This window comes from Alligator mississippiensis, chromosome 2 (genome assembly GCF_030867095.1).
Source record: "Alligator mississippiensis isolate rAllMis1 chromosome 2, rAllMis1, whole genome shotgun sequence".
In the NCBI taxonomy this organism is placed as follows: Eukaryota; Metazoa; Chordata; order Crocodylia; family Alligatoridae; genus Alligator; species Alligator mississippiensis.
In genome coordinates this window covers 56,156,293-56,181,450 of record NC_081825.1, presented here as the reverse complement: position 1 = coordinate 56,181,450, position 25,158 = coordinate 56,156,293, and the positions used below count along the sequence as shown (strand labels likewise).

General features: G+C 44.0%; 1 protein-coding gene across 1 annotated transcript in view; it reads left to right on the top strand.

Moving 5' to 3' along the window:
- Positions 1 to 25,158, top strand: part of GABRA4 (gamma-aminobutyric acid type A receptor subunit alpha4) — a 97,038-nt gene that overhangs the window by 28,992 nt on the left and 42,888 nt on the right. Inside the window, exons 7-8 of the mRNA XM_006276331.3 lie at positions 2,612 to 2,764; positions 10,637 to 10,896. Of these exons, the coding sequence (XP_006276393.1) occupies positions 2,612 to 2,764; positions 10,637 to 10,896 (413 nt within the window). The remainder of the gene's footprint in view (positions 1 to 2,611; positions 2,765 to 10,636; positions 10,897 to 25,158) is intronic.

Here is a 25,158-nt window from a genome sequence, read left to right as displayed (position 1 = left end):
GTAATGTAGAATTAACAGTGACATTTTGTCTTAGACTTTTAAAGAAGGTATTCTGGGGCTTTTAGAATAAATGTAAGTGGATAAGTACATAAAGCAGATTTAGATTTTCTGTCTTCAGAGATTTCATTTGCAGATTCACTATAGTGAAATCCCAAGTCCCTTCATAAAGCTGGGATGAGGCCACAGACAGAGTGGATAAATAAATGTTTGTAATAACTGCTTAAAATGTAATTTAAAGAGTCAGAAGCCATATATCTGAGGCTGTTAGAGGCCATGACATGTGGCTGTAGAAATACTTTCTCAATACTGTATTTGCATTAAGCAGAGAAGAATTGCTTTTGTTTGACAATGCAGACAATCCAGAATAAATATATAAGATGCCAAATGTGTTATTAAAGTCATAAACTAAAATGATATTCAGATTAGTGGAAGAGCAAATGCTGTAATGCAATAGGCACTGCAACTGACTTTTGTTCTATTAGATTTTTTTAAGCAAACAACAACAGGCAGCCCCAATAAGTGAAATCTCACTGATGATCAGTTTGTTGATAATATATATTTAAAAATATTATTCTTGATTTGCTGTGAAATTAGATTACTAAGCTAATGAACTTCAGCACTCTCTGATGAAAGGTGGTGGCAGAATAATGACAAAAACAACAGCTTGAGTAAATGTACTCAACAGATTTCTCTGTTGGTATTTTTAATACCAACATGAAGCTGTATTTCCTCAATACCCTGCATATTGCTGATCATCTAGAAAGTAACAGGACAGATCATATCAGTTCCTTGCTACTCCTCCAAAGAACAGTTTCTGTAGCCCTTTTTTATGAGTTGTCTGTCCAGAATGCTAGCTCAGAGATGCATGAGGTAAACCCTGACCCTACATCATTTTCAGTCTCAGGCAGTAAGCTGAAACTTTCTAGGATGCTTGCTTTTTTTCTCTGTGCATGCAGGTGATAGCTGATCAAACAAGTCTGCTTCCTCCCTATAAATTCTGTCTGGTTTTTGGAAGGGAATTTCCATTGACTAGATTAATAAAATAAGGATTAGTTTTTTACTGGGAGAGGGGGTAGGTTTAAAGGAGGTACTTTTTGTAGGACCTAGGATAGTCTTGGGACTGATCTTGCAAACTCTTTGATCTTGGAAATAGCCACTAATCACTGAAACAGCCTCATTGGTTTCCAACGAGTCCTTTTCTTAAGGAGTTCCATCATTCAATAAATGTATAGGTTTATATGATAGATAGCAAGGCCTGATTTTACTATTTTGCACCAATTCAGTTTTGTTCCTTTCTGTCATAGTGATATATGCACAAGCAACAATTTGATTGTGGAATGGTTTAACTGGTGTGTTTTAGTCAGGGATGAGCCTGCCCTGAGCCAAGGGCTGGAGTAGATGACTTCACAAGGTCTCTTCCAGCTCTACCTTCCCAGAGCCTATGAAACTAAGTTAAACTGATTACTGTGGGCATGCTATTATAGAGATTTTAAGCATTCCTATGTATCTTAATCTTGGGACCTATGCATTTTACTCAATCTGTCTTCCAAGCCCTTAGATAACTAAGGGCACTTTTACACGTGCTCCAGTGTGTTCTGATTACAGTCAGCGTGTCAGAGCAGACTTGCGTCTGCTGGGGCATTCTAATCAGAACACTTCAGTGTGCTGCAGCGTCTTGTGTATTCAGCATCCTGCGTTTCAAAATGGCAGAGAGGTCGCTTTAACTGAAACTCTAACTAAAGCTCTGCGAACGAGTTTTAGTTAGTGCCCATGCTGCCATTTTGAAAAGCTGAATACAAAAGATGCTGTGGGCTTTTTAGAGCAGCTCCCAAGAACCACTCTAACTAAAACGCAGCCCCCTTTACCCCTGAGCACATGTATAGTCATCTTAAGAGTGGGCTTGATTCAGAATTCACCAGAGTTTCCCATTGACTTTAAACCTAATTAGATAATACTCAGCTTTTGTTTTGCACTCTAAATTTTTTTCATGCTTCTAAAAATAATGCCTAGTTCATGTGATATTAGACTAAACTAGTGCAAGTAAAATATTAAAAGCACTAGAGTACACAGTATAGATGATTAAACTATGAAACCAGTACTAGAATGTAAACATGTTATAAACCAGTTAATCTTCCATATGAATTAGTAGGTATCAATAGGTAAAATCTAGATACTGTAATATTGCACCAAGTTACCACAGTGTATGGACATTGCAATATTGCATCCAGAGTAATGCTAGATACACATTTATGCCTTGAGAGTGGTTATCTTCCTCCCCCCCCCCTTTTTTTTTTTTAGATGGCAGAAGAGCTCTTAAGTCACATATTCTGTAAAACATAATACAACATGATCTGTTACTTTTATAGTCTCTTATGTTGTGCCTACAGAATGGCACTGTAAGGACATATTACAGTTATCTTTGTTTGATACTAAGCTTCTTTTCATTCTTCTTTTCTAAGAAACCTCATCATTTACTATTTGAATTGCTAAATGCTTAAGTTATTGTCATATCTAATCATGGCTGTCTGTCTGAAACAGTTATTCTGCATCAGAAGAATTGCACGGATGGGCAGAAACATAACTTTCCTTTGTTTTTATTTTATTTTTTTAGGTGAATATATTGTTATGACAGTTTACTTCCACCTCAGACGAAAAATGGGTTATTTTATGATTCAGACATATATTCCATGCATCATGACTGTGATCCTCTCTCAAGTATCATTTTGGATAAATAAGGAATCTGTTCCAGCTAGGACTGTGTTTGGTAACTATAATCTTTCTTTCATACTTTTTATGTCATTGTATTTCTTGTTGTAATGAATTGCACTAAAAGTAGTTCTCCATTCTGGGGCACCATATGCATGCTATCTCTAACGCCTCTTGGGTAACATGAGAGAATGAACTAAGTTTCAAAGCAGATGGGTCTTTCCTTATTAACTTAATTTTAAATAGCAGGAATATATCATTTGAAACACTAAATGAGGGGTGTTCAGCCTCTGGCCCATAGCCCACATGTGGCCTATGGAGCCTTAGAATCCAGCCCACAGGGTTCCCCATGGGTCAGCAAATTTGGTGGTGGGGGAGCAGTGATGGTTAATACTACCATCCCTCCCTGATGTCCAAATCCCAAGTGCTGCAGGGCAGGTAAGACCTGGGCCACAGCCCTCCACTTGCATGACCAGATCAGGGCCAGGCCATGCCCCCTGTCCTCTGTGTGGATTGGTTGGGGCCAAGTTGCACCCTCTTCTCCCTGTAGGGCTGGATCATGCTCCCTCCCCCTGCATGGCTGGTTTGAAGCTCGGCCATGCCCCCTTCTCCTGCCTGGCCAGGTTGGGGCTTGGTCATGCCCCCTTTCTCCTGTGGCATTGGTCCATACCCTTTCCCCTGATGGAGCTGGATCAGAGATGGATCACATGCCCTTCTCTCCATGGGGCTGGTTTGGGGCCAGTCCTAGCCCCCTTCCCCCATATGGCTGGATCAGGGCCAGGCTGTCCCCATTCTTCCCGTCTGTGTGGCTGAATGGGGCCCAGCCACAGCCCCCTCTGGCGCTGGACTGGGTACACCAGGTGGATCTGGCCTACAAAATGATCAGGCACTGCCCATCTGGTCCACTGGGTAAAAGGTTGAGCACTATTACACTAAACTGTTGAGGACAATTTGGAATCTTTAACATGAAGGGGGAAATAGTTGAGTATTCTAGGTTAATTTTTGTGAGGACTCATTAGAAACAAATGGGAGAACTATTTGACTTTGAGCACCTAATCAAGCCCTTAGTTTGCCTAGAGGCCAGTTTTATTTTCCGTTGGATGTAGGCTTTCATTCCTGGAGTGACTCCAATTGAAATCCTGCTGAACTAATTCCATTAGGATATGTGTGTGCATGTGCAGTTCTCATACACACATCTCATTGACATCCATGGAAGTTTTCTGGGAGAAAGTCCCTATATTTATAATTTCATGTTTAGTGATGTTTTCTCCTTTACCTTTCTGTCACATTTAAAATGAAATTGAAAAAGCAATTAAGGAAACGATTACAAGATATTAAAATGAAACACATTAAAATACAATTTGAAATAAGATGCTACAACAAATGCTGAAAATGAAACCAATAAAATGTGTGGAAGGCAAAGCACACGAAAGTCAGAGGAAATCTGGTTCCTAAGAAAGGAATAAGAAAACACCCAGATGTGGTAAAGCAATTTCATAAAGCAGATTTTTTTTCAACATTTGATTCTATTCTGTACCATATTCCAAAGCGAGATTAATCAGCCAGAGAGCACTGAACCAAGAGACTTATTATATATACATTTTCAGAGAACAATAGTAGTAGCTGTTACTTCTAAGTGACAGCTCAGCTAACATGCAAGCAAAGCCTGAAAGACTGTCCAGCATCACAAAAAAGTCAGCATTAACAACTATATTTACTCAAATGAAGTATTTTTCCCCAGTCGGCATGGGGGGGGGGGAGGGGGCTGGGGGGGAGGGAGGGCAAGCTCTTTGCATACAAGGAAACCTCATTAAATACATTACATTGTCTATCATTAAACTGCTGCCAAAAGCAGCATATGCTCAGTAATGGAAGCCAACTATGAAGCTGATTAAATGTAGCCAAGATTGAGCATGACTATAAAACACATGCCCACACTGGGCAAACATACTAATGGGGCAACATTTTTTTTTAGCCCTGAAAAATAGTGGGCAGGTGTTCCTTCTACATGAAACTGGCACTCGAGGTACTATAATACCAGGCCAGCACCAGGAGGGCCAGAGCCAGCCTTTACACTTTCTTCCCTTGGTGCCAGAAATGCTGCTACATTTGATCTCAGCCAAGAGCATGGGCGACTGGTGCCACCTTAGTCAGCGACCGACGGGGGGCTCCCACTCCCCGGCTGGTGCTTGCAGTGGGGGCACTGGCGCTCCTGCTTGCTCCCCTTGCCCTTCACCTAAGCGGGAAGCACGGCTTGTCAGAAGGTGCATCAGTGCTCTCAGAGGGCGCACCCCCTATGCGTCATCATTGGCCAAAAGGCCAAGATTTTTATTTTTTTTTTTTATTAATATATTTTGTGTTCCAGGTCAAATCACCCAAATCACATCAATTGAGCAGAACTCAATTGTTCCAAAAACCATATTGATTGAGGAGGCAGAACTCCATGTATGGCAGTATAGGAAAGCATCCTCCATCCCAGGCTCTCACCCTGGGACTTCAGATACTCCCAAATCCATTGCCAGGCATCCTACGTGCAGGCCCAAGCCTGGAGATCTTTGAATTTGGATGCCCACACCTGATCTGAGCCAAAAGGCCAAGATGCTGAGCTGAAGTCTTCATGTTGGGATGCTGGGAACCTACCACAAGGATGGGTTAGTGCAGCTTATCTGAATAAGATATATGGTAATACCCATTGTGCAGAGTCCTCCTCAGCACTGACTTTTTTCCAGTCCAAGTCACAATGAGCCACTACACTGAATACATTTCGACTTCCTTTTAATTCCCACAGCTGAGCTGTGCATTTTCAATGATTCATGTTTTTTCACCAGCCTGAAATGTCTGGCAAGCATCACCCAACAGGGCCCCAAACAGTTCACCCAGAACCCCTCTGTCACCTACTCTTTCAGCCTGTTTAACATGATTATTGTGGCTCTGCCTTCCTTGAGGTGGAGCTGGTTGCCCTGCACCTCATCTGCATATACGTTTTTGATCCTCCCCGGACTCATGGCAAGAACACCTGGTTCCAGTCATGGCAGGGAAGGGAGGGTAATTGGCACATGGATCTTTGTTGGGGGTATCTGGAGTACACACATACTGAGCACTGCTGAGGTATGGGGTCACCATAGGCAGACTTGCTGTTGACTCTCATGAGGCTCCCAGCCCAATGAACTACTGTATATGATAAATCATTAATCTTTTGGTTTTGGACTGAGATTATACATAGTTTATAGTAGGTGCACAAGTGCTACTTAACAGTGTGTTTATGGAGTGCCTGTGATAAAACTTGTAGCAATTTCAAATAAGGTAAAATGCATCAGTTCTGGATGAATTAAGTCTATGGGTATCTGTAGTCTGATAGTAAGGGTGGAAGGGGCTGCAGGGGGAAGAAGTTGTAGGTGCAGATGGCAAGGGGGCTATCTGAACCCCAAGATTTATTTTTCCTTGCTGTAGCAGTGAGAAGGGGACAAATTCAAGCAAACCTCCAATAATTAGATGCTATACCTGGAAAAATTATTTAAAAAAAATATAAATTGTCCATGTGTTGAGTCTAATTATTGGGGGGTCACCTTATATTTGAGTAAATATGGTAATCAGTTATGATAAAGCAACTATAACTGTCACGTCCCAACTCAAACATTACAGCACAAGGCAAAGAGCTTGCTGGTGAGTCAATTAACCTAATGTGGTAGTGACAGTAAAGCCAATGGTTATGTCCACAAGGAAGTAACATCACAACTGTTAAACTGGCAACTGTGATAGCTTAAAGAACAAACTATAAATTTGCTACTCATGTCTTATTTACTTCTTGATATAAAAACTGAAAATCCACCAGTGGTATCAATAGACATCTAAACACCCTTGAAAGCAAATGCTTTCAAGAATAGTATGTATTATGTGGGGGAAAAGATGAGTAACAAATGTTGAGATTTGTCAAGGCACATAAGAATTTCTTATCTCTACAGTTATTAGAAGAGAAGATAGAAATATCTGGGACACGTGATAAGACTGAAGTTGGAGAATCTGCCATGTCAGGTGTCTTGTTGGAGAAATGGAGGAAAAGTCTAAAGGGACTGATGAAAAGACTCCTGTAGAAAATAATTTAGTAATGGAAATTCATAGGACTATATGATATAAGGGAATAACCTAGGATAAATAAGGGTGGTGGAGCCTTGTTTGAGCCCTAAGGGGCATCTGTCATCGTGGGACAGATTCATTTTGAGAACAGTACACCCTAAGGGTATAGTTTAGAACAAAAATTAAGATGCCTCTTTTTTTGTTGAGCAGAACAGTTAAACATTCATCTTCATCTTTTCTACCAGGTTTGTTACCTTTCAGAATCAAAACCAAGCCAGCGTATTCAAAGCTGGCATTTCTCAGTGTCTTTTGCTTCTGATATTTTAGTTTTCAGAAAAAAATAACTTGTGATATTATCAGCAGGGAAGCAGAAAGCCACAATTATTTTTGATCTTTCCTTAAAACAAGTTACAATAGGAAGGAAAGTTCACTGTTTGGGACCAATTCATTGACACACTTGGTTGGTTTCTGCCAGCCACAGAAACCTCTGAGAATTTTACTACCTCATCTGGTTCATGTTTTATACTAACTAGATGTGTTTTATGCTAATAAGTAATAGAAATATATAGAATAATAAGGTAAAGTCTTAGTACTATTTTACAAAAAATTTGGTATCAAAATATTACAATAAAATATGCATAATGTTTCATTTTGCATATTAGGCGATGTGATTCTGTATACCTGGAAGTTTCTGGAGAACTGAACATAGTGAATATGGGACTTTAGTGCTCTTTGAGAGAGGGGAAAATAATACTATTTTTCTTACGTTTTGTTGCTGTCCTATTTTTGTCACTAAAGAAATGCCAGCTAAAGCATTTGCTTGAAGCATACACAGTGAACAAGGCTAGAAACAGAGATGACGGAGCTCAGGAAGCATAGTCATGTTCCTTAGAAACCATGGTTTCCATAGAGATGTCTTCACTAGCTGAATGACTAGTTATTCTGGGAAAATCCCATCACCCACAGTGCGTCCTCTAGCATCTTTATGAGTAAGAAGCTGCAAACTCACAATAGCCTCAGTTTTATCTTCTGAGTTTGACTTGAGTCTTGCTTCCTCCCATCTTTGCAGCCTGCAGAGACTTTATTCTCCTTTTGCCCTCATACAGTAGTACTGGCCTACTCTGAGTGTTTGAGTATGTCAACATGGCTTCCTTCCTGACCCTGGGTCAACCACCAACAAAATAAGGTTTGCTTGTTCACTTCCACTTCCATGCACTGAAGTAGTCAGAGTAGATGGCTCTGGACTGGCCCCAAGTCAGTCCCATAGGAGAGCCAAAGCATAGTGCTGGGCTAGCAGAGCGCTGCGGCTTCTTATGAACACTTTCGAGTAATTTGCTTTGTCATCTATTATACAGCCAAGCAGGAGCAAGTGGACAGGGCCTTATTTTATTAGTGGTAGACATAGGGATGCTCTATAGATGCTATCTGTCAGACAGCTTGCATTGGTGGTTTCCTTGTGTACCAGAAGGCAGGATAGATGCACACCGTATAGTCTAACGAAAAAAGATGTATAGAGAATATCAGCTTTCAGGAACCTGAGCTCACTTCATCAGATGAAGTCTGTAAGATATATATCTATCCTGTCTTCTGCTTGACTTCAGACTAACATGGCTAAATACTTCTCCTTGTGTACCTCTACCCAGTATAGTTGTGTCTGCAGGGGTATTTTAGGCATTAGATCTTCATGCTTCTAGTGTTAGAGACTGTTACTTTTCAAAAGAAATGGGGCCATCCAACATAAATATAGGGATTTTAGGGGTGGAGGGGGAGTTTTTCAATGTATGAATCAGACACTGAAGTAAAATAGGTGCATAGGTTTTTTTCTTCCATAAATAGAGTGAAGAATAAAGAAAGCTTCACTTGTCACTGAGATTACTTTTTACATTGTCATGTTAGGATTTAAGCAGCATATGTTATATACATGAGCATATTTTATTTTTTTAAAGAAGTGGGATTTATGAGGCTTGAATGGGGTTTTTTTTGGATGCTTTGTTTAAAAAAAAAGGAAGAGATCTTAAACGTTTTTATGCTGCATTATGTTTTGCATTTGAAGTATTTCTATAGTAGTTTTTGCACACAGCTGAAACCTTCATGAATGTTCATTTTAATTAAAATTGCTCTCTTTCAGGTGATAAAATCCTAATTGAGTTTCATCTGCATACTGCCAGCAGAAAGGTTTAAAAGATTAGGTGGTGCCTTGTTAATTAACAGAGTTGTCAGTATGACAATACTGCAGCTTTTCTAAGCAAGGAAATAAATTGTTTCCTTTAAACTTAACAGCATCTGGATTATAAATTAGATTGGAGAGGAACACAAGATTTATTACTATGGAAAACATTAATTCTGAAATGCTAAAGATTATTATTTTTCATTTATTCATTCATTTATTTATTCGATTTATATGCTACTCCCCTAAAACAGGCTCAGGGCAGCCTAAACTAAAAAAACAAACAAACCCAATAAATTATAAAAACAGAAAAAATGTTAAAATAAAAAGTATATAATTAAACAGGCTTCTCAAACAGTACACCAAACTTAACCCAGCCTGCTAAAAGTCTGCCCAAATAAAAAAGGTCTAAAATCGCTTCCAGATGTCCCAGCTTGGTCTCTGGGCTTCAAGGGGGAAGAGATCCAGAGCTGCGAAGTGACTATCAAGTATGACCTCCTACATGGTTTTTCATCAAAAAACGTGGTGCACAGGTGGCATTTGCAGGAAGCTGACCTTACAGATCACAATGGAACATTTTGTCTGAGGAGTCCAGTACGTTATATACAATATGAAGTTTTTAATAGAAAATATTATTTACTTGTGGCTTTTCATAGTGCTATGTGTTCTGTCTAAAGAGTATTAACACTTTTAGTTGTTTATAGAGTATATATTATGGTTAGTGTCAATATGTTGTCATGAGTTTGGATTTATTAATGACACAACCTTTTTATTAAGTATAAAATTAGTAAATTCCTTGAAGATTTCTTAGGTTGCTGTCTTATTGTATCAACTGCATAGTTAAGATAGAGTTAAACAAGCTTTAAAATGCAAGACATTCTTCATCAGATCCTGATGTTTTGATGTTTTGCATTTGAAAGCTTTTCTACCTCTATCCCAATGGTTCAGCTGGTCCAATAAAAGATATCACCCCAAGAAATCCTTGCCTCTCAGAGATAATTCCTGTACCATCATGGGTACAACATCACTCTAATAGTACCATAACATTCTTAAAGGAAGTAATTGTCTTTCTTCATCTGTCAGAGAGATTACACAAGGAATGCGACACAATCATAACCTTATATAAGGTGAACCTAAAAGGGTCCACTTAGTTTTCCTTTAATTCCTTTTCCCAATAAGTTTTATATTGGGGAAGCTCATCTCTATTATGATCACACACAGAAATAAATTCAGGAGCTTCAGTTCATCACGATTACCACACTTTTTGCTAGTATGGAAACACTAGTCTGAAACATGAAGTCTTGAGCTCAGACTTACGGCACTAGAGTATTCTTACTGTTGCAATGCGAAGCCAAACTTGCCCATAGCAGGATTTCCTCATGACTTGTTCTGGTACATGTTCCTTTAAAGATTTAAGTTTATCTAGTATTATTTTTTTCACTTCAAGGTTGTACGTATCTCATTATTTGCTGGTGAGATGATCTAAGTGGCATTTTCAGTTCAATATTTATTATCTTAATATCTGCAGTCTAATGGCATTTTTGTTGATGATGATAGGCTTTATGATGATAAATTCAGGAATACTAAGTAGTATGTGTAGGTATTCTTTTTCCCTAGAAGTTACCTGCCTATTTTTACTCTTATTCCTATGTACTGCAATGATACATTCTTTGTCTTTTTGCTTTGAAGGAATAACTACAGTTTTGACGATGACAACACTGAGCATCAGCGCAAGGCATTCATTGCCAAAAGTATCCTATGCCACTGCCATGGACTGGTTCATAGCTGTCTGCTTTGCTTTTGTGTTCTCTGCTCTTATTGAGTTTGCTGCTGTCAATTATTTTACTAATGTTCAAATGGAAAAAGCCAAAAAGAAGACCGTGAAATCCCTCCTGGAATTTCCCAGTACTCCAGTGCAGAGGGAAAAGTGTACGGAAGAGGCGCTGATGGTATGTTTTTGCTTATTCTTTGTATGTTGTACTATTTTTGGGACCCTAGCCCAAAGTTTTATAAGCAAAGCACATAAACATTTTTATATAATATTCTTGTGTAGGGGTAGACACACCTACAGGATTACTCCCAATCCCACTGAAAGGCTTTTCCTCCTTACTGGTCTTCACTTGATTCCAGAATTGGCTTTCTAAAAATCTTTGCATATCAGTCATTTTGAAGAACAAGTTTCTGTACTTCCTGCTTAGGGGGCCAAATCTTGATGAAATAGAATGGAAAAGAAATTAGAATATGAAATAGCATTTATGTCTCACATGTATATATTGAAGAGCTAAAGACCAAACTGCACAATTCACTTGGAAAACTCATGGGGTTCCTCTTGTAGAGTTTCCTTCCAAGCAGTTCATAGTATTTATTGTTTTTCTTCATGAGACTGATTCAGGTGTGGATCTATCCCACAAAACCCACTGATCCTCATGGTCCACTTAATGGCATAGACATTTCAGGAAGATCTTCCAAACAGTGTTTCAGAGATGTTCCTCTTCTTCTAATTTGGCGTTGGGGGTGGGAAGAGGGGAAGGGGGTATTTTTTAAGTGTTTTGCCCATTTTTAAGCACTTTACCAGCTATGAATGTCTGCACTTTTGCTCTTTGTAGTTCTCCAAGCACCTTTGAACACTTCAAATTTATATGTCCATAGCCATATTAGATTAAGATTAGGTGGGATCTCAGGAGGCCTCTAGTCCAACACCTGCTGAAGGCAAGAACACTCCTGTGTAAAGCATGCTTGACAAATTTGTGTTTCATATAAATGTTAAAAAACTTCCCTGACAGATTTTTCAGGCTCTCTAGGTAATCTTCTCCAGTACATAAGCACTCTCATAGTTACAAGCCTTTTTCATAACACCCAGCCTATATCTTTTTGCTGCAAGTTCATTATATCTTCTGTATGTCCACAGAGGACAGGACATCATTTAGTAACCATCCTCTTCATAACAACCCTGTTTTTGTATTCAATGACTGTTATTAAATCCTCCCACCAACCTTTTCTCTAGACTAAATAATCCAAGTATTTTTTCACCATTTTTAGACATCTGACTTAGTTTTGGGTTTTTTTTTGCTTCATTCTGGACTCTTTCTAATTTGTCCATGCCTCTTTTTTGTAGTGTGATGCCAGTACTCAAAGTGAATACTCATCACTGCTGAATAAAGTCAAAGAATAACTTTCTGTGGCTCATATACAGTATTTCTTTTCAATACATCCCATTATGCTATTAGGTATTAAAGTCAGTTGTTGTCCATTTACTGTATTTACCCAAACACAAGGTGAGATGGGGGAAGGGAACTCCCGTCCTAAGATTTGAACTCAAGGAAACCTCATTAAATACACTGTCTATCATTAAACTGCCGCCAAAATCAGCACGTGCTCAGTAATGGAAACTGTGGTAGGGGCAATGCCCCGAGAAAAAACTTACTCTGAAAGAGAGAGCTTCCGAGCCAGTGGGACACTGAAGAGAACTGGAAGCCCGGTGGGAGTGAAACCATGGCAAGGAAAAATGCCACAGCAACAAAAGAAAAAAAACCAAAAAACAACGGGTCGAGGAAGAGCCGGGATTGGCTCTAGCCCTGGCATGGACCCACTTTATGGTGGCATGCCGGCGCCGATTCACCACCCAGCCAGCGTAAACATCACATTTGAACTCCAGCAGTTTCAAAGGTGAGTTTGAAGCCGTGGGTATTTGTATGGAACTGGAAGTCTCCCAAGCACTTCACAAACAAGGCAAGCTGCAACTGAAATGGAATGGAAATCGTACCTTTTCCAAAGTCCAAGAGTGCTGGGAATTATTCCAGTTCAGGACCATACTACACGCAGGGGTAAGTCACAGATTCAGATCCCAGCTTCCCAAAGGTCAGGTCTGGATCTTTGATAACAGTTCAGGCCCAATTCTAAATAAAACACAGCTACAAGCTCTAATGAGAACAAAGATACAGACTCATGAACAGATTTGCTTCAGACATGCTACTGCCATGCTTGCAGCCACTGGGTCCTCTTATGTAATGGAGGTAAAACTTTGTCACAGTCAGGGTGTTCAAAGCTTCCTGTGCATTTTCTCATGCTGTGGTGTGTAAAGCATGAGTTGCCATGTGCTGAGGGAGTTCTGTGGATCATAGGAAAGTGGGGCTGGAAGCAGTGATCTAGTCTACCTCCTGCTAAAGGCAGGATCATCCCTGACTAAACCATCCCAGCCACATACATTCTTGCAAACAAGCTACGGAGGTATGGGTTGGATGAATGGACTGTAAGGTGGACAGAAAACTGCCTGGATTGTTGGGCTTAAAGTAATCAGTGGTTCAATGTCTAGTTGGCAGCTGGTATCAAGTGGGATTCCCCAGGGGTTGGTCCTGGGGCCAGTTTTGTTCAATTTCTTCATCAATGTTTTGGAAGATGGCTCCTCATCTGCATATACATGTTTTGGAGGATTCTAGGACTAATAGCAAAAATACCCAGATCCAGTCATGAGTGGGAGGCTAATTAGCATGTGGATCTTTTGGGGAGAGGCGGGTGTCTAGAGTGCAAACAAATACTGAGTAGTGCTGAGCTGTGGGGTCACCATGGTTTGAAATGCTGCTGACTCTGCTAGGGCCAGACCAATGAACTGTATGGTAAATCATGAGCCTTTGGCTGTAGACTGAAATCATACATAGTTTGTATTATAGAAAAGTGCTGCTTAAATGTATGTTTATACAGTACCTGTCCTAAAACGTGCAGCAGTTTCAAATAAGGTAAAATGCCTTATTTGAAACTGCTGCACATTTTAGGACAGGTACTCTGGAGGAACTAAGTCTGGGTATGGGTACCGGTAGCAATTTGTCTATATGCAAATACTATAGGTATGTTTATTTCAAGGTCAGTGTTTTCAGATTTGTTCCTCCCTTTCATGTGCTTGGGGAAAGCAGGGTCTAACGGTAAGAATATGTCGGGGGGGGGGGAGTGAGGCTGTGGGGAGAAGAAGTCGGGGAAGCAGAGGGCAAGGGGATTCCCTGACCCCATCCCCAGATTTATTTTCCCTCCTGTAGCAGTGGGAGAGGGAGAAATAAAAGGCAGACCTCCAGTAATTAGATTGTATATCTGGAAAATGATACCTAATTTACACACTTTTCATATATACAATGTAATCATTGGGGGTCATCTTGTATTCAGGATCATTTTAGATTTGAGTAAATACAGCAGTATGTTCAATTCTTTCCTGGAAGTCGTTAGTGAATATGCCAAACAATACTTGATGCAAGACTTAACCCTTGGGAACCCTGCTTGATATTTTCCCTCAGTTAGGAGATCAGCCATTGATGGCTACTCTGTGAGCATGATTATGTACTAGTTTTATACCCACTTTAGAGTAATTTAATCTAGATCATATTATCTTAGCATACTTCTGGTATTGGATCTTCTTCCTATAATGTTATCTCTTTTCCTCTCTGAATATATATTGAATAGTTTTGTTATGAGTCTATTGGGATGGGTTCTTCTGAGATATCATTATGCTCTTGCATCTTTAATATATATTAATTTCTAAGGGGTGCTGATCATACAAGCTAGATTCCTCTTCCTCCTTACAGTGAGTAGTGCCTTCTTCCCTGTCAACATTCCCACTGAAATCCAAATAGGCAAGGTAGCCTAGTCTTGCCCTTAATAGGCCTCTTTCTCCTAGTCAAGTCCTTTTTTACATTCAGATTCTACACAACTGGATTTCTACCACCAAATCAGTAGGTCGTTTAGAGTTCCATCATCCAGTATTCCTAAGATTCTTTCATTTCATCAGTGGCTTTGTTTTTCAAGCTCATGTTGTCTCTTTGCACAGACAGAAACACAACATAAGTATTTCTTCAGTTTTTTCCTAGAATGAATTTTAACTGTCACAGTGCCCTAAATATGATATGTGAGGTTGTAAGAGTGATTCTTTATCAACTATCTTGATAATCAGGCTTGTTAATTAAAGGAACAACCTCAAGTCCTATTGAAATCAGTGGAGGTTTCTCATTAAGGAAAATGGGAGTCATGTCAGGCTTTCAAAGTTCATGAATTAAATCTTCAGTTATACCTCTATTTGGCTTCACTTTTGAATCCCTCAGAAGCTTTATGATGCTTACAGTATCATAAAGCAGCCATGGCAGGGGCCAAGGATGCGGACCATGTCTTCATGTTTGTTTTTAATAATCTGAATGCTGTTATTGAACAGGTTGGCTAGACATGATATTCAGTAGTCAGAGTTTTTAATAGCTCCTGAAAGTTTCTATTCCAGTAATATGGGGCAGAGAAAGCAGGTCTGTAGAAAGTTGGGCAGAACCATGTAGTTTTAATCAAGACAGCTGTGTCCATTTGTCATTTTAATTCAGACATGTTAGGGCCTTTGGGATGCTTTGATACTCTGGTTGTGTTATTTAGGCTAGGGACAGACATTCAAATAGCTGAAGTCTGAATTGATTTAACCTTTGCAGGTTAGTCTAACCTGCCTAGGTTGAACCAGTTTGTAACAGGACAGACAGTCCCTCTGGAGTGAGGCAATGCAGTCATATGCCTGCAGTTGCTCAGGCAAGGAACTGAGGGGTGCTAGAGTATGCCCTCAGCCATAGAGAAGCTGTGGGGGAGGAGGTGGTGTGGCCAGCCCAGGCTGAACTGGCCAGGGAGGGGTTTAATTCCCCCTTCCCTGTCCCACCAGCAGGGACCTGAGCAGGGTCCACTGGATGCTCCACACTCACTGGTGCAGTGGCGGGCCCGTGTGGCCCCCAAGCCAGAGGGGGCAGGGAGAGGAGTTATTCTCCCATATACCTCCACTGCCCCTGCCGGACCATACCCAGGTTTGCCTGTCCCAAGCACTGCTGCTGCCGAGCAGTGGAATAAGCCCCTTCTGTCCCCTCCGTGGGATGAGAGAGGGAGGGGAATAACCCCCATGCCTGTCCCCCCCCGCCAAGGGGCCCTGCTGGCTGGTGTCTGGCCCCTCCAGGTGGGGGCTGCCTGGGGAGCTGGCTTCCCAACCAGCTTGGAGGTGCCTGGAGCCTGGCAGCCACCACCATGCCCCCATTCCTGTGCAGCACCTGGGCCTGCAGCTGCACAAGCAGCTGAGGCCCCACCTGGGTGGGGGACTGTTCTGCCCCCCCCTTGCCTACAGCTGGAGCTGCCACTGCCACGGCTGTGCCACACCACACCAGGTGAGGGGGCAGGAAGCTTTTGCCCCACGTATGGAGCTCCAGTTCCAGCTCCAGCTCCTGGATGCCTTGGAAGGCACATAGGTGGAATGCTGCAGCCAAAGTTCCATGTGTGGGGCAGAAGCTTCCCCCTCCCTTCCCCACCTCCCAGAGTAGCTCAGGAGTGGCAGGAATGGGAGGGGGAGTAACTGCTGTAGGCAAGGGAAAGATGGTTTGGGCTGTTTTTTCTCCCTTTGCCTCCTGCTGTGGCTCCTGTTGATTCAACAAGTGAAAATTGGAGGAAACCAGGATTCTTGCTAATGAGAGATCTTTTTTTTTTTGGTGATGGGGTAATAAATGCTCCCTGCTGTATAACTAAATGCTGTGTAAATCCCTGCTGGCCCCCTCACTGACTAGCAAAGCGGCGGGGAAGCCCTTCCCTAATCAGAGTGTCCTGCCAGGGCCTGGCCATGCTCCCCCTCAGATCTTCATTGTGAAAGGGAAGAGAAGGCCCCTCTAGCACCGCCCCCCACAGCTTCTAGCCTGAGCCACTGTATTTTTTCATCTAGCATCCAAAGGGGATGTCTGTACAGTCACAAACTGATTCAGCCTAGGCAGGCTAGACTGACATGCAAGGATTGAATCAATTTAGGATTAGGCTTTTTGAATATCTGGCCCTAGCCTGGATGTCTGTTCTGTTACAGGTTTCAATCACTTTCTGATCACTTAAACTGGTTTATGTGTAATGTCTGTCCCTAGCCTTAGAGTTGTTTTATGCCAAACAAATAATAGCAAAAGAGATTTCTTGCAGCTGAAACCCATTGCAAAATAAAAACATCTTGGAAGAAGAATGAGCACCTTGTGAAACACCTGACAAATTGTGTGAGAGAACTTGTGGAATCAACGTGCAATTAAGGAATTCTAACTATGATTTCACCTGAGTGTTTAGCAAATAGAGATGTGTGACTAATTGATTTTGTTCAGCTTGATGAAAACAGAAAAATAAAAAAGCCCCCCCCCCCCCCCCCAAATCATTTTAAATTGTCCAAATTTTTTTTTTATTTTCTTGGCAAAAAATAACTGAATAAAATTATTTTAGGTAAAATAAAAAATTTTGTTTGACCCAGAAGTGAATTGTCCTTTTTGGAGTAGATTTAACCATTTTTTGTTAACTTAATTTTTACCATTTTCAAAGCCTAAATTGAAGAGACATTTATTGAAGCATGTTAACTATTACAAATTTTTGTTTTCTTTGGCTGAAACTTTGCCAAATTTGACCTGAATTTGTGAATAATTAAATGTCTGTAAAACTGTATTTTCTATTTCCTTATATAAACCCTCATTTGGGAAGCAAGTTTAAAATAACTTGTATCCTTTTTTCTCTAAGTTCCCCAGAATGTTTACCTGGCTGTCTGCTTGTCAACTGAAACTTTTACAGCCAACCCAGTTGATAGGGCTTGTGTATTCCATAGTTCTCTTTAGGTCTCTGACTGAACAGTTTGGGCTCCTACACACATGTGGGGAGCCTGCTCCAATGCACTGGAAATCCAGTGCGTTGGAGAAGACTTGAGTAATTGAGTGTGTTGGAGCACAGAAATTGACACACTTCAGCAGCCTCATGCATCACATGTATGCTCTGTGGGGAAAAAAAAGCTTCCTCTTGTTAGTTTTAAACTTACTACCTACTTGTTTCATTTTGTGACTTCTTGTTTCACTCCAGATTTGGATTAGTGTTCCATCCTATCATAAGATTAAGTGAACAGAGTGGGTACTGACATTGATGTTTTTGTATTAGTCATGGACCAATATTATGGTTCATACAAGGCTCAAAAGTTGGCCTTTCTTGAGCTTTTTTTGAATTATTTATAACTCATGCCTGCGATATGACTTCATGGTAACTGAACAAAAGATCTGTTCTTGGACATGGTCTAGAACACCTGCTTCTGAAAGAAGAATCCCATGGTTTAACTGCCTAGACCCTGAGGCTTGAGCTGGTTTCTTGAGAGTTCTTAGCTCTTTAAAAGTACCTTTTATGAGACCTTCAACCATATGAACATTATAAGCTTCCAGTTTGTCTCTTCAGGACATGCTAATAGAAGCACGCCAACGTTGTCTGTGCAGTGATTTCTGACACAGTCATTCTTTATACAAGTAATGCTGAGTTTTTTTGGCCCAGTGGGCCCAGTCTAGGACATGGGGCCAGACTTTCCAGCTCATGGGGCTCCACATGGGTCTATGAATTTGGCAACAGAGGAGCAGCAATTATTGCTTCCTACTACCCTGCCTTCATGGGCTGGGTCTGGTCTGCAGGCTAGGGGTTGATCATTCCTGTTTTAGACCATACAAGAAAAATACAGATGCAATAATAAAATGATAACATTTCAAACTTTTCTCTTACTTTTTTCACAGCTACTGCAATTCATAGCTTCTTCTCTAGATTATAGTGTCTCTTATCACTGCAACAAGCATCCTTCGTCTCTGATTGCCCAGTGAATTGATACTTTCCCTCGGCTGTGAAAGCATGTCTTTGCTCTTGATTCCAAACTTCCTTCATCTAAGAGAATCTAGTACTAGCACGGTAGTTTCTGGGGGCATTCCTGGGGGCATTTCTTAGAACACTAGCTCTCTATAGAGAAGTTGGGGCTATCTCAGGAAACTCCTGTTTAAATGGGAGCCATTCATGTGGACAGTTTTTTTTTTTTTTTATTGTTGTTCCATGGATTTTATCTGAGTGCAAAGTAAATATAAAAGTTGTTTACTTTTGTAATAGTGTCTAACTGTAGGTGTACTCCTAGCAACCAGTGTTAATACTGCTCTCAGTTTACCACAATCTTCTTTTGATCTAACATCCCAAGCAATCCTGGGCCATGTCTACATGACATGCTAACTATGCTGTAGTCGCAGTAGCATCACGTTGAAACAAGCATGATGCAACGCTACTGTACAGTAGTCTTGGGCTTCTGTGCAGTCAGCATCACAAAAAAGTCATTCAGTGATGCTACTGCGTGGTAACTCCTAGTTACTGCACAGTCATTTAGTACTTGCTTATACAAGTATTAAATGACTGCACAGTAATGACTGCACAGTCAGTGCCTTGTGCAGACATAGCCCTAGAGAGGCTTATAGGTGTAATGAATCTGTGGCAATACAAAAACTCTGACATTTGGGTTCTAACTTGGCCCACAACTATAATTAACTAAATTAAGTTTTCAGAACAATTATTATATCAGTAATATATGCATTTCAAATTTCAGCCCAGAGTTATTTCTAGGGTCAGATTATAAACACAGGAAAATGGTTGTCTGTTAAGTAAAACAAGTAAGTACTTAACTAAGGTGATGTGATGGACAATTAAAACTGCTAGATCAAGGGTGGACAAAATGTGGCCTGTGGGCCTGATGTAGCCCACCAGGCCATTCTATCTGGTCCATGGGGCCCCTAAGAAATTTAGAAAATGAATATTTATCTGCCCCTGGCTGCCTGTCATGTGGCCCTCAATGGCTTGCCAAAACTCAGTAAGTGGCCCTTTGCCCGAAATAATTGCCCACCCCTGTGCTAGATGTTTTACTGTCTTACCTTTTATGCAGTTTAGTTTTTTCACGGGGGTGGGGAGAATGCTCTATAACCAAAATAACAGAATTTTATTAAACAATATGTAATTTGAAAGATGACCAAACCAATTTAACTAGAATGCTATATTAATCAATGTAAAACAGACAGGGTAAAGGGCTGAGAAGTGCTGGAGGGAATGATGCACTTGTCTGAAGGTTTTGGCGATGTTGTAACTGTACTTGTGAGTGAAGGTTTCTGTGTTCTTGTCAACATTTATTTTCATGGCCTCTCCTCTGATAATGGAAAGCTAACTTTTGGAGTTGTTGCTCCCCAGGGCAGGTGCATGTGCTGATTCTGTGGAAATTGTTAGAGTATGTTAGCAATTTTGTTGAATGATGTATCACTAGTGACCCCTTTAATGACTGGAGAATGACCCTTATGTTTTTCTCACCTTGCACCACAGAACAGGTCAGAAGGAATTAGTGTTGGTGCAAACTAATGTCTGTTATATGACTCTGCAGCACCTTCCAAGCTATATATGATTTTACTTGAACCTTGTCTCCATACTTGAACCTTGTCTCTAAACTTCATGCTGCTGCAACTTTAAGAGGATATATTAAACCAAAGGTGTAAATGGGCTCAATTTGTACAGCTGCGCCTTTTTACATGAATACTGATCAGACCTTAAAAGTGGTAACCCATCCCATCCTGACTCCCTGAGTTTGGGATTCGCAAAAAATGAAATCAATACCCATTTCTTTTAATTGTCATTTATCGGCCCTTATTACCCCTTTCCTCTTTTCCTAATTTAGTGATTTGGTTTGATTTCTGTGCCTGCCTCTGCTCGACCAGGCGCTCTCGAGCTGCTCTAGCCCGAGTGGCCGTTCTAACTGGCCACGAGTTCACGAGAGGGCCCCAGGAGGTGCCTCGGGTGGTGATGGGAGGCCCCCTAACCTCGCCTGCCACGACTTCGAATGTAACCTCAGTGGTGGGGGTCTCCGTTAATGCGGCCTCCCGGGGTCGTTGTGCCTTCGGCGGGCACTCACGGAGCTCCGACCTCCCCTACACCCTGGCCAATCGCCACCTGCTGCTGCGGGTCTTCTAGTGGCCTTCCTCTGCCAGCCCCGCCACGTTTCCGGTCCTGAATCTCCCGGTGGTCCTTACTCTGGGGACCCAAACTACCCAGGCTGGAATCTGCCTAGGGGTCTCACCCCCTCCTGGTTTCTCGGCTGCCCCTAGCCTGTATTGCCCCGGGGCCTCCGCGACACTACAACAACGAGCGAACCAAAAGAAAATGAATACTGAAACTGAAACTCAAACTCCTTTATCCCGCCTAGCCCAGGCTCTGACCCGGGTGCCTAAGCCCTGACCGATGAGCTCCCCCTGGCTCCCGGCCTGTCGGGAGACTTAAGGCCACCGACTTGCCCGGGTGCCTACTCTCCGGGCTCGTGGCTCCCTCTCTCTGGGAATCTTGTATCCGGTGTCCTCTCCCTCGCCGAGTCCACTGCCGGCTCCCCGCCGGCCCGTCTGTCACTTCTCTCGTGGGGTCCGCGACCGGTTGCCTCACTGGCTCCACCACCCGCTCTCCTGCTATGACTGTAGCCAGTTCCCTCTCCCGTCGTGCTGCCGACGTCGTCTTCCTTTTTACCCTTGGCTCCTTTAAGAGCGCAGCTCTCACTGCTGTAGCCGCAGCTTCCTCTCCTGGCTCCTTTAACGAGGCGGCTCTCCCTGCCGCTGTCGATGCTGTTATCGCCGCCGCTCTCACACCAGCTGCTGCTGTTAGCGCCGCTGCCTCGGCTGGCTCCGTCGGGCCAGATACATGGGCCTTGCTGGCATGGGTCCTGCTCTCGGGGTTCCCTGCAGGCTTCCCCCGCCTCTCCTCCAGCCCTGCTTCCGGGGCCGCCTTTTATCTCTGCCGGGCGGTGTCTCCTGCCGACGTCGCCCGGCCCCAGCTGGATATAAGCGCGGCTTACAAACCACGCCGGCGTTCTCCCTGCGCGTGTGCCCCTGCTCGCTCCGGCCTCTGCGTGGGGTAAGTAGGTGGTCACTTCCCCCCTGGTCCGGCCCCGGGGTACCCTTCTAACCCTGGCGTCCCTGGGACACAACCCCCCCCTCAAGATGCCTTGGGGCGCTTCTTCAGTCCCATTTTGGGTCGTACCTGTCAGGCTGGTCTGTCCATTTGGCTGGTCACCTCGGCTCCCTGTCTGGTCTTCCCCGTCACACCTGGAAAGGAAGTCCGCCACTGCATTATCCTTCCCCGGTCGGTGTACTATGTAAAACTTATAAGGTTGGAGTGCCAAGGCCCACCGTGTTATTCGGGCGTTATCTGTCCTGGCCGTGCTCAGCCACCTTAGCGGAGCATGATCCGTCACCAATTTGAATTCTCTGCCCATCAGGTAATACCTGAAGTGGTCTACTGCCCACTGTATGGCTAAGCATTCCCGTTCTATGGTGGAGTACCTTCTCTCCGCCGGCAGCAGCTTGCGACTGGCGTACGCCACGGGCCTCTCACTGCCCCTGTCCTCCTGGGTTAAGACGGCCCCCACTGCGGTCTCCGAGGCATCCGTCTGTAAAACGAAGGGTTTCCTGAAGTCAGGAGTGTGTATTACCACTTCCTCGCAGAGTGCTTGTTTCAGCTTTTTGAAACTCCGCGTCATCTCTTCCGTCCACCTGACTACCCCTGTTTTCCACCCTCTGAGTGCCTCCGATAGGGGCGCGGACAATACTGAGAAGTGGGGTACAAACCGCCTATAATAATTGGTGAGCTCCAGGAATGATCGAAGCTGGCGGCAGTTTTGCGGGGCCGTAAAATTGCGGATAATCTCCACCTTATCGGCCAACGGTCTGATCATGCCCCTGCCAACCAGAAACCCCAGATATTTTGTTTCCTTCTGGGCTAGGGCACATTTTCGAGGGTTGGCCGTTAGCCCCGCCTGTCTCAATTCCGTCAAGATGGCTCGAAGGGCTCTTTTGTGCTGTACCCACGTCTGGGTATATATGACGATATTGTCTATATAGGCCGCGGCATACTCGGCATGTGGGGCCAGTATCCGATCCATCAGGCGCTGAAACGTTGCGGCGGCACTGTGTAACCCAAAGGGCATCCTGACAAACTCGTACAGCCCCCGTGGGGTGCTAAATGCCATTTTTGGCCGATCTTCTTTGGCCACCGGGATCTGCCAATACCCCTTTGCGAGGTCGAGGGTTGAGATATACTGGGCGTCCCCTATTCTTTCGACCAGCTCTGCCACATGGGGCATCGAGAATGCGTCGAACGTCGCCAAGGTATTTAATCGTCTATAGTCTATGCAAAGCCTCAACGATCCATCGGGCTTAAGCACTGGCACTAGTGGACTTCTCCAGGGGCTCCTCGACGGCTGAATGACCCCAACCTCAGCATTGAGTCTACTTCTCTACGAACGGCTTCCAAGAGGTGGTGTGGGATGGATCACCACCTTTCCCTTACTATTGCTCCGGGGGGGTCTTTATAGCATGAAAAGAGTCCTGGACCCACCCGGGTTCCTCACGGAATACGTCCCGGAATTCCTCTACCAAATTTTGGGCCTCTTGCCTTTGTACGGGGCCCACCTCCTCCCCGATCCAGACCAAGGGGCCCCCCTTGGTGGGCCTGGCTTCTCTCCCCAACCCCTGGGGTCCAAGGTCCTCGTTATCTGTTTCAGAAAAGGCCACCCACCTTTCGGGTTCCTTCCATTCTCATAGGAGGTTCACTTGGTAGATTTGTTTTTCCCGACGGTGGCCGGGCCTATGGACCTCATAATCTACCGGTCCAACTTGTCGGAGAATTTCAAATGGCCCCTGCCATTGGGTCAGGAGCCTGCTGGTGGACGTCGGGAGCAACACTAGAACCCTTTGGCCGGGTTCAAATTCCCGTTCTCGGGTGCGGCTGTCATACCTCTCCTTCTGCCGGGCCTGGGCTTCCTTCATGTTTTCGTGAGCGAGGTCCTGGGCCACCTTAATCCTCTGCTGAAACTCTCTCTGGTATGTCTTTGGCTCTTCAGAGAAGCTTCCTTCCTGTTCCCAACCTTCTCTCAAGACCTGCAACAGGCCCTGTGGCTGGTGCCCTAACACCAGTTCAAACGGCGAGAACTTCGTCGAGTCTTGAGGGGTGTCCCTTAGGGTAAACAAGACTAGAGGGAGGAGGAGATCCCACTTTCGGGGATCCCCCTGAATGCAGTGCTGGAACACTCATTTTATTGTCCCGTTAAGGCGCTCCACTAGGCCATTGGTCTGGGGATGGTAGACCGAGGTGCGGAGTTGTTTTATTTGTAATGTTCGGCACACTGCTCTCAAGACTCCAGACATGAAATTCCTCCCTTGGTCTGTTAATATTTCTTGCGGGATCCCCATCCTGGAGATCCATTTCACTAACTCCTCCGCAATATGCGGGGCAGTCACCGCTCGCAAGGGGATGGCCTCTGGGTACCGGGTGGCGTAATCCACTATCACCAATGTATATTGGTGACCTGAGTTACTACGGGAAAGAGGTCCGATGACATCTAGGGCTACTTGCGAGAATGGGGTGTCTATGACGGGCATAGGCTGGAGGGGTGCCCGTGCCGGACGCTCGGTTCTCGTCTTCTGGCACTCGGGGCAGGCTGCACACTGGTGGGCCACTTCCTCCCCCATCCCGGGCCAAAAGAACCACCGGCTTATTCTTGCGAGGGTCCTGTCCCGTCCAAGATGCCCTCCCGTGGGGCTCGCGTGTGCTAACCGCCAGATGGTTTGGCGGAATCGGGTGGGTACCACTAATTGGGAGCCTAAGGCCTCCCCCCGCCGCTCCCCCTGCACGCGGTAAAGGAGGTGGTTCCTTACCTTGAAGTAGGGAGGCCCTCCTTGCGGCGGTGCTGGGACGTCTTGGGGGCCCCGGGCATGCTCCTGCAGCTCCCGGATCTCTTGATCCTCTGTCTGTGCCTCCCGGAACTGCAGACAGCTGGTGAAGTTGTTGAGGTCTAGCTCGCTCACCTTGTCCGCCGATCCCTCACTCTCCTCCGTTTCGCCCAGCCAACCTTCGCAGTCTTGGATCTTCCTACGGGCTACTTCAGTGTCCCTCACCCTGTCCAAGACATCGTACACAGGTGCCCAATCTCGCCCTAATAACGTCTCACACGCTAATCGCGGTACAATCCCAACTAGGAGTTCTTCTTGATGTTCCATCACCCTTAGGTGAACCCACCGGCGCTCAACTAGTCGGGACTCCCCATGGAGGCAAGCTATTCTCACGGGGCGGGCCCCCTGCCAGCCCTGTGGTCCTACCAGATCTGACCTCACTAGTGACTGGGCACACCCTGAATCCAGGGTCGCTTGCACGGGGCGGCCCTCCACCCAGGCCTTCATGACTGGGCGACTCCAGGCTGCGTTCTTCTCCCTGATCGCATAGCTGCAGTCCATTGGTTCGCCTGATTCCGGACCCCTTCGTTTTTCGGTCAAGGTTCTTGACCTGTCGGTAGGGATCCAGTGCTCCACCACTTGGTTTGGGCATTCTCTAGAAAAATGGCCGTCATGCCC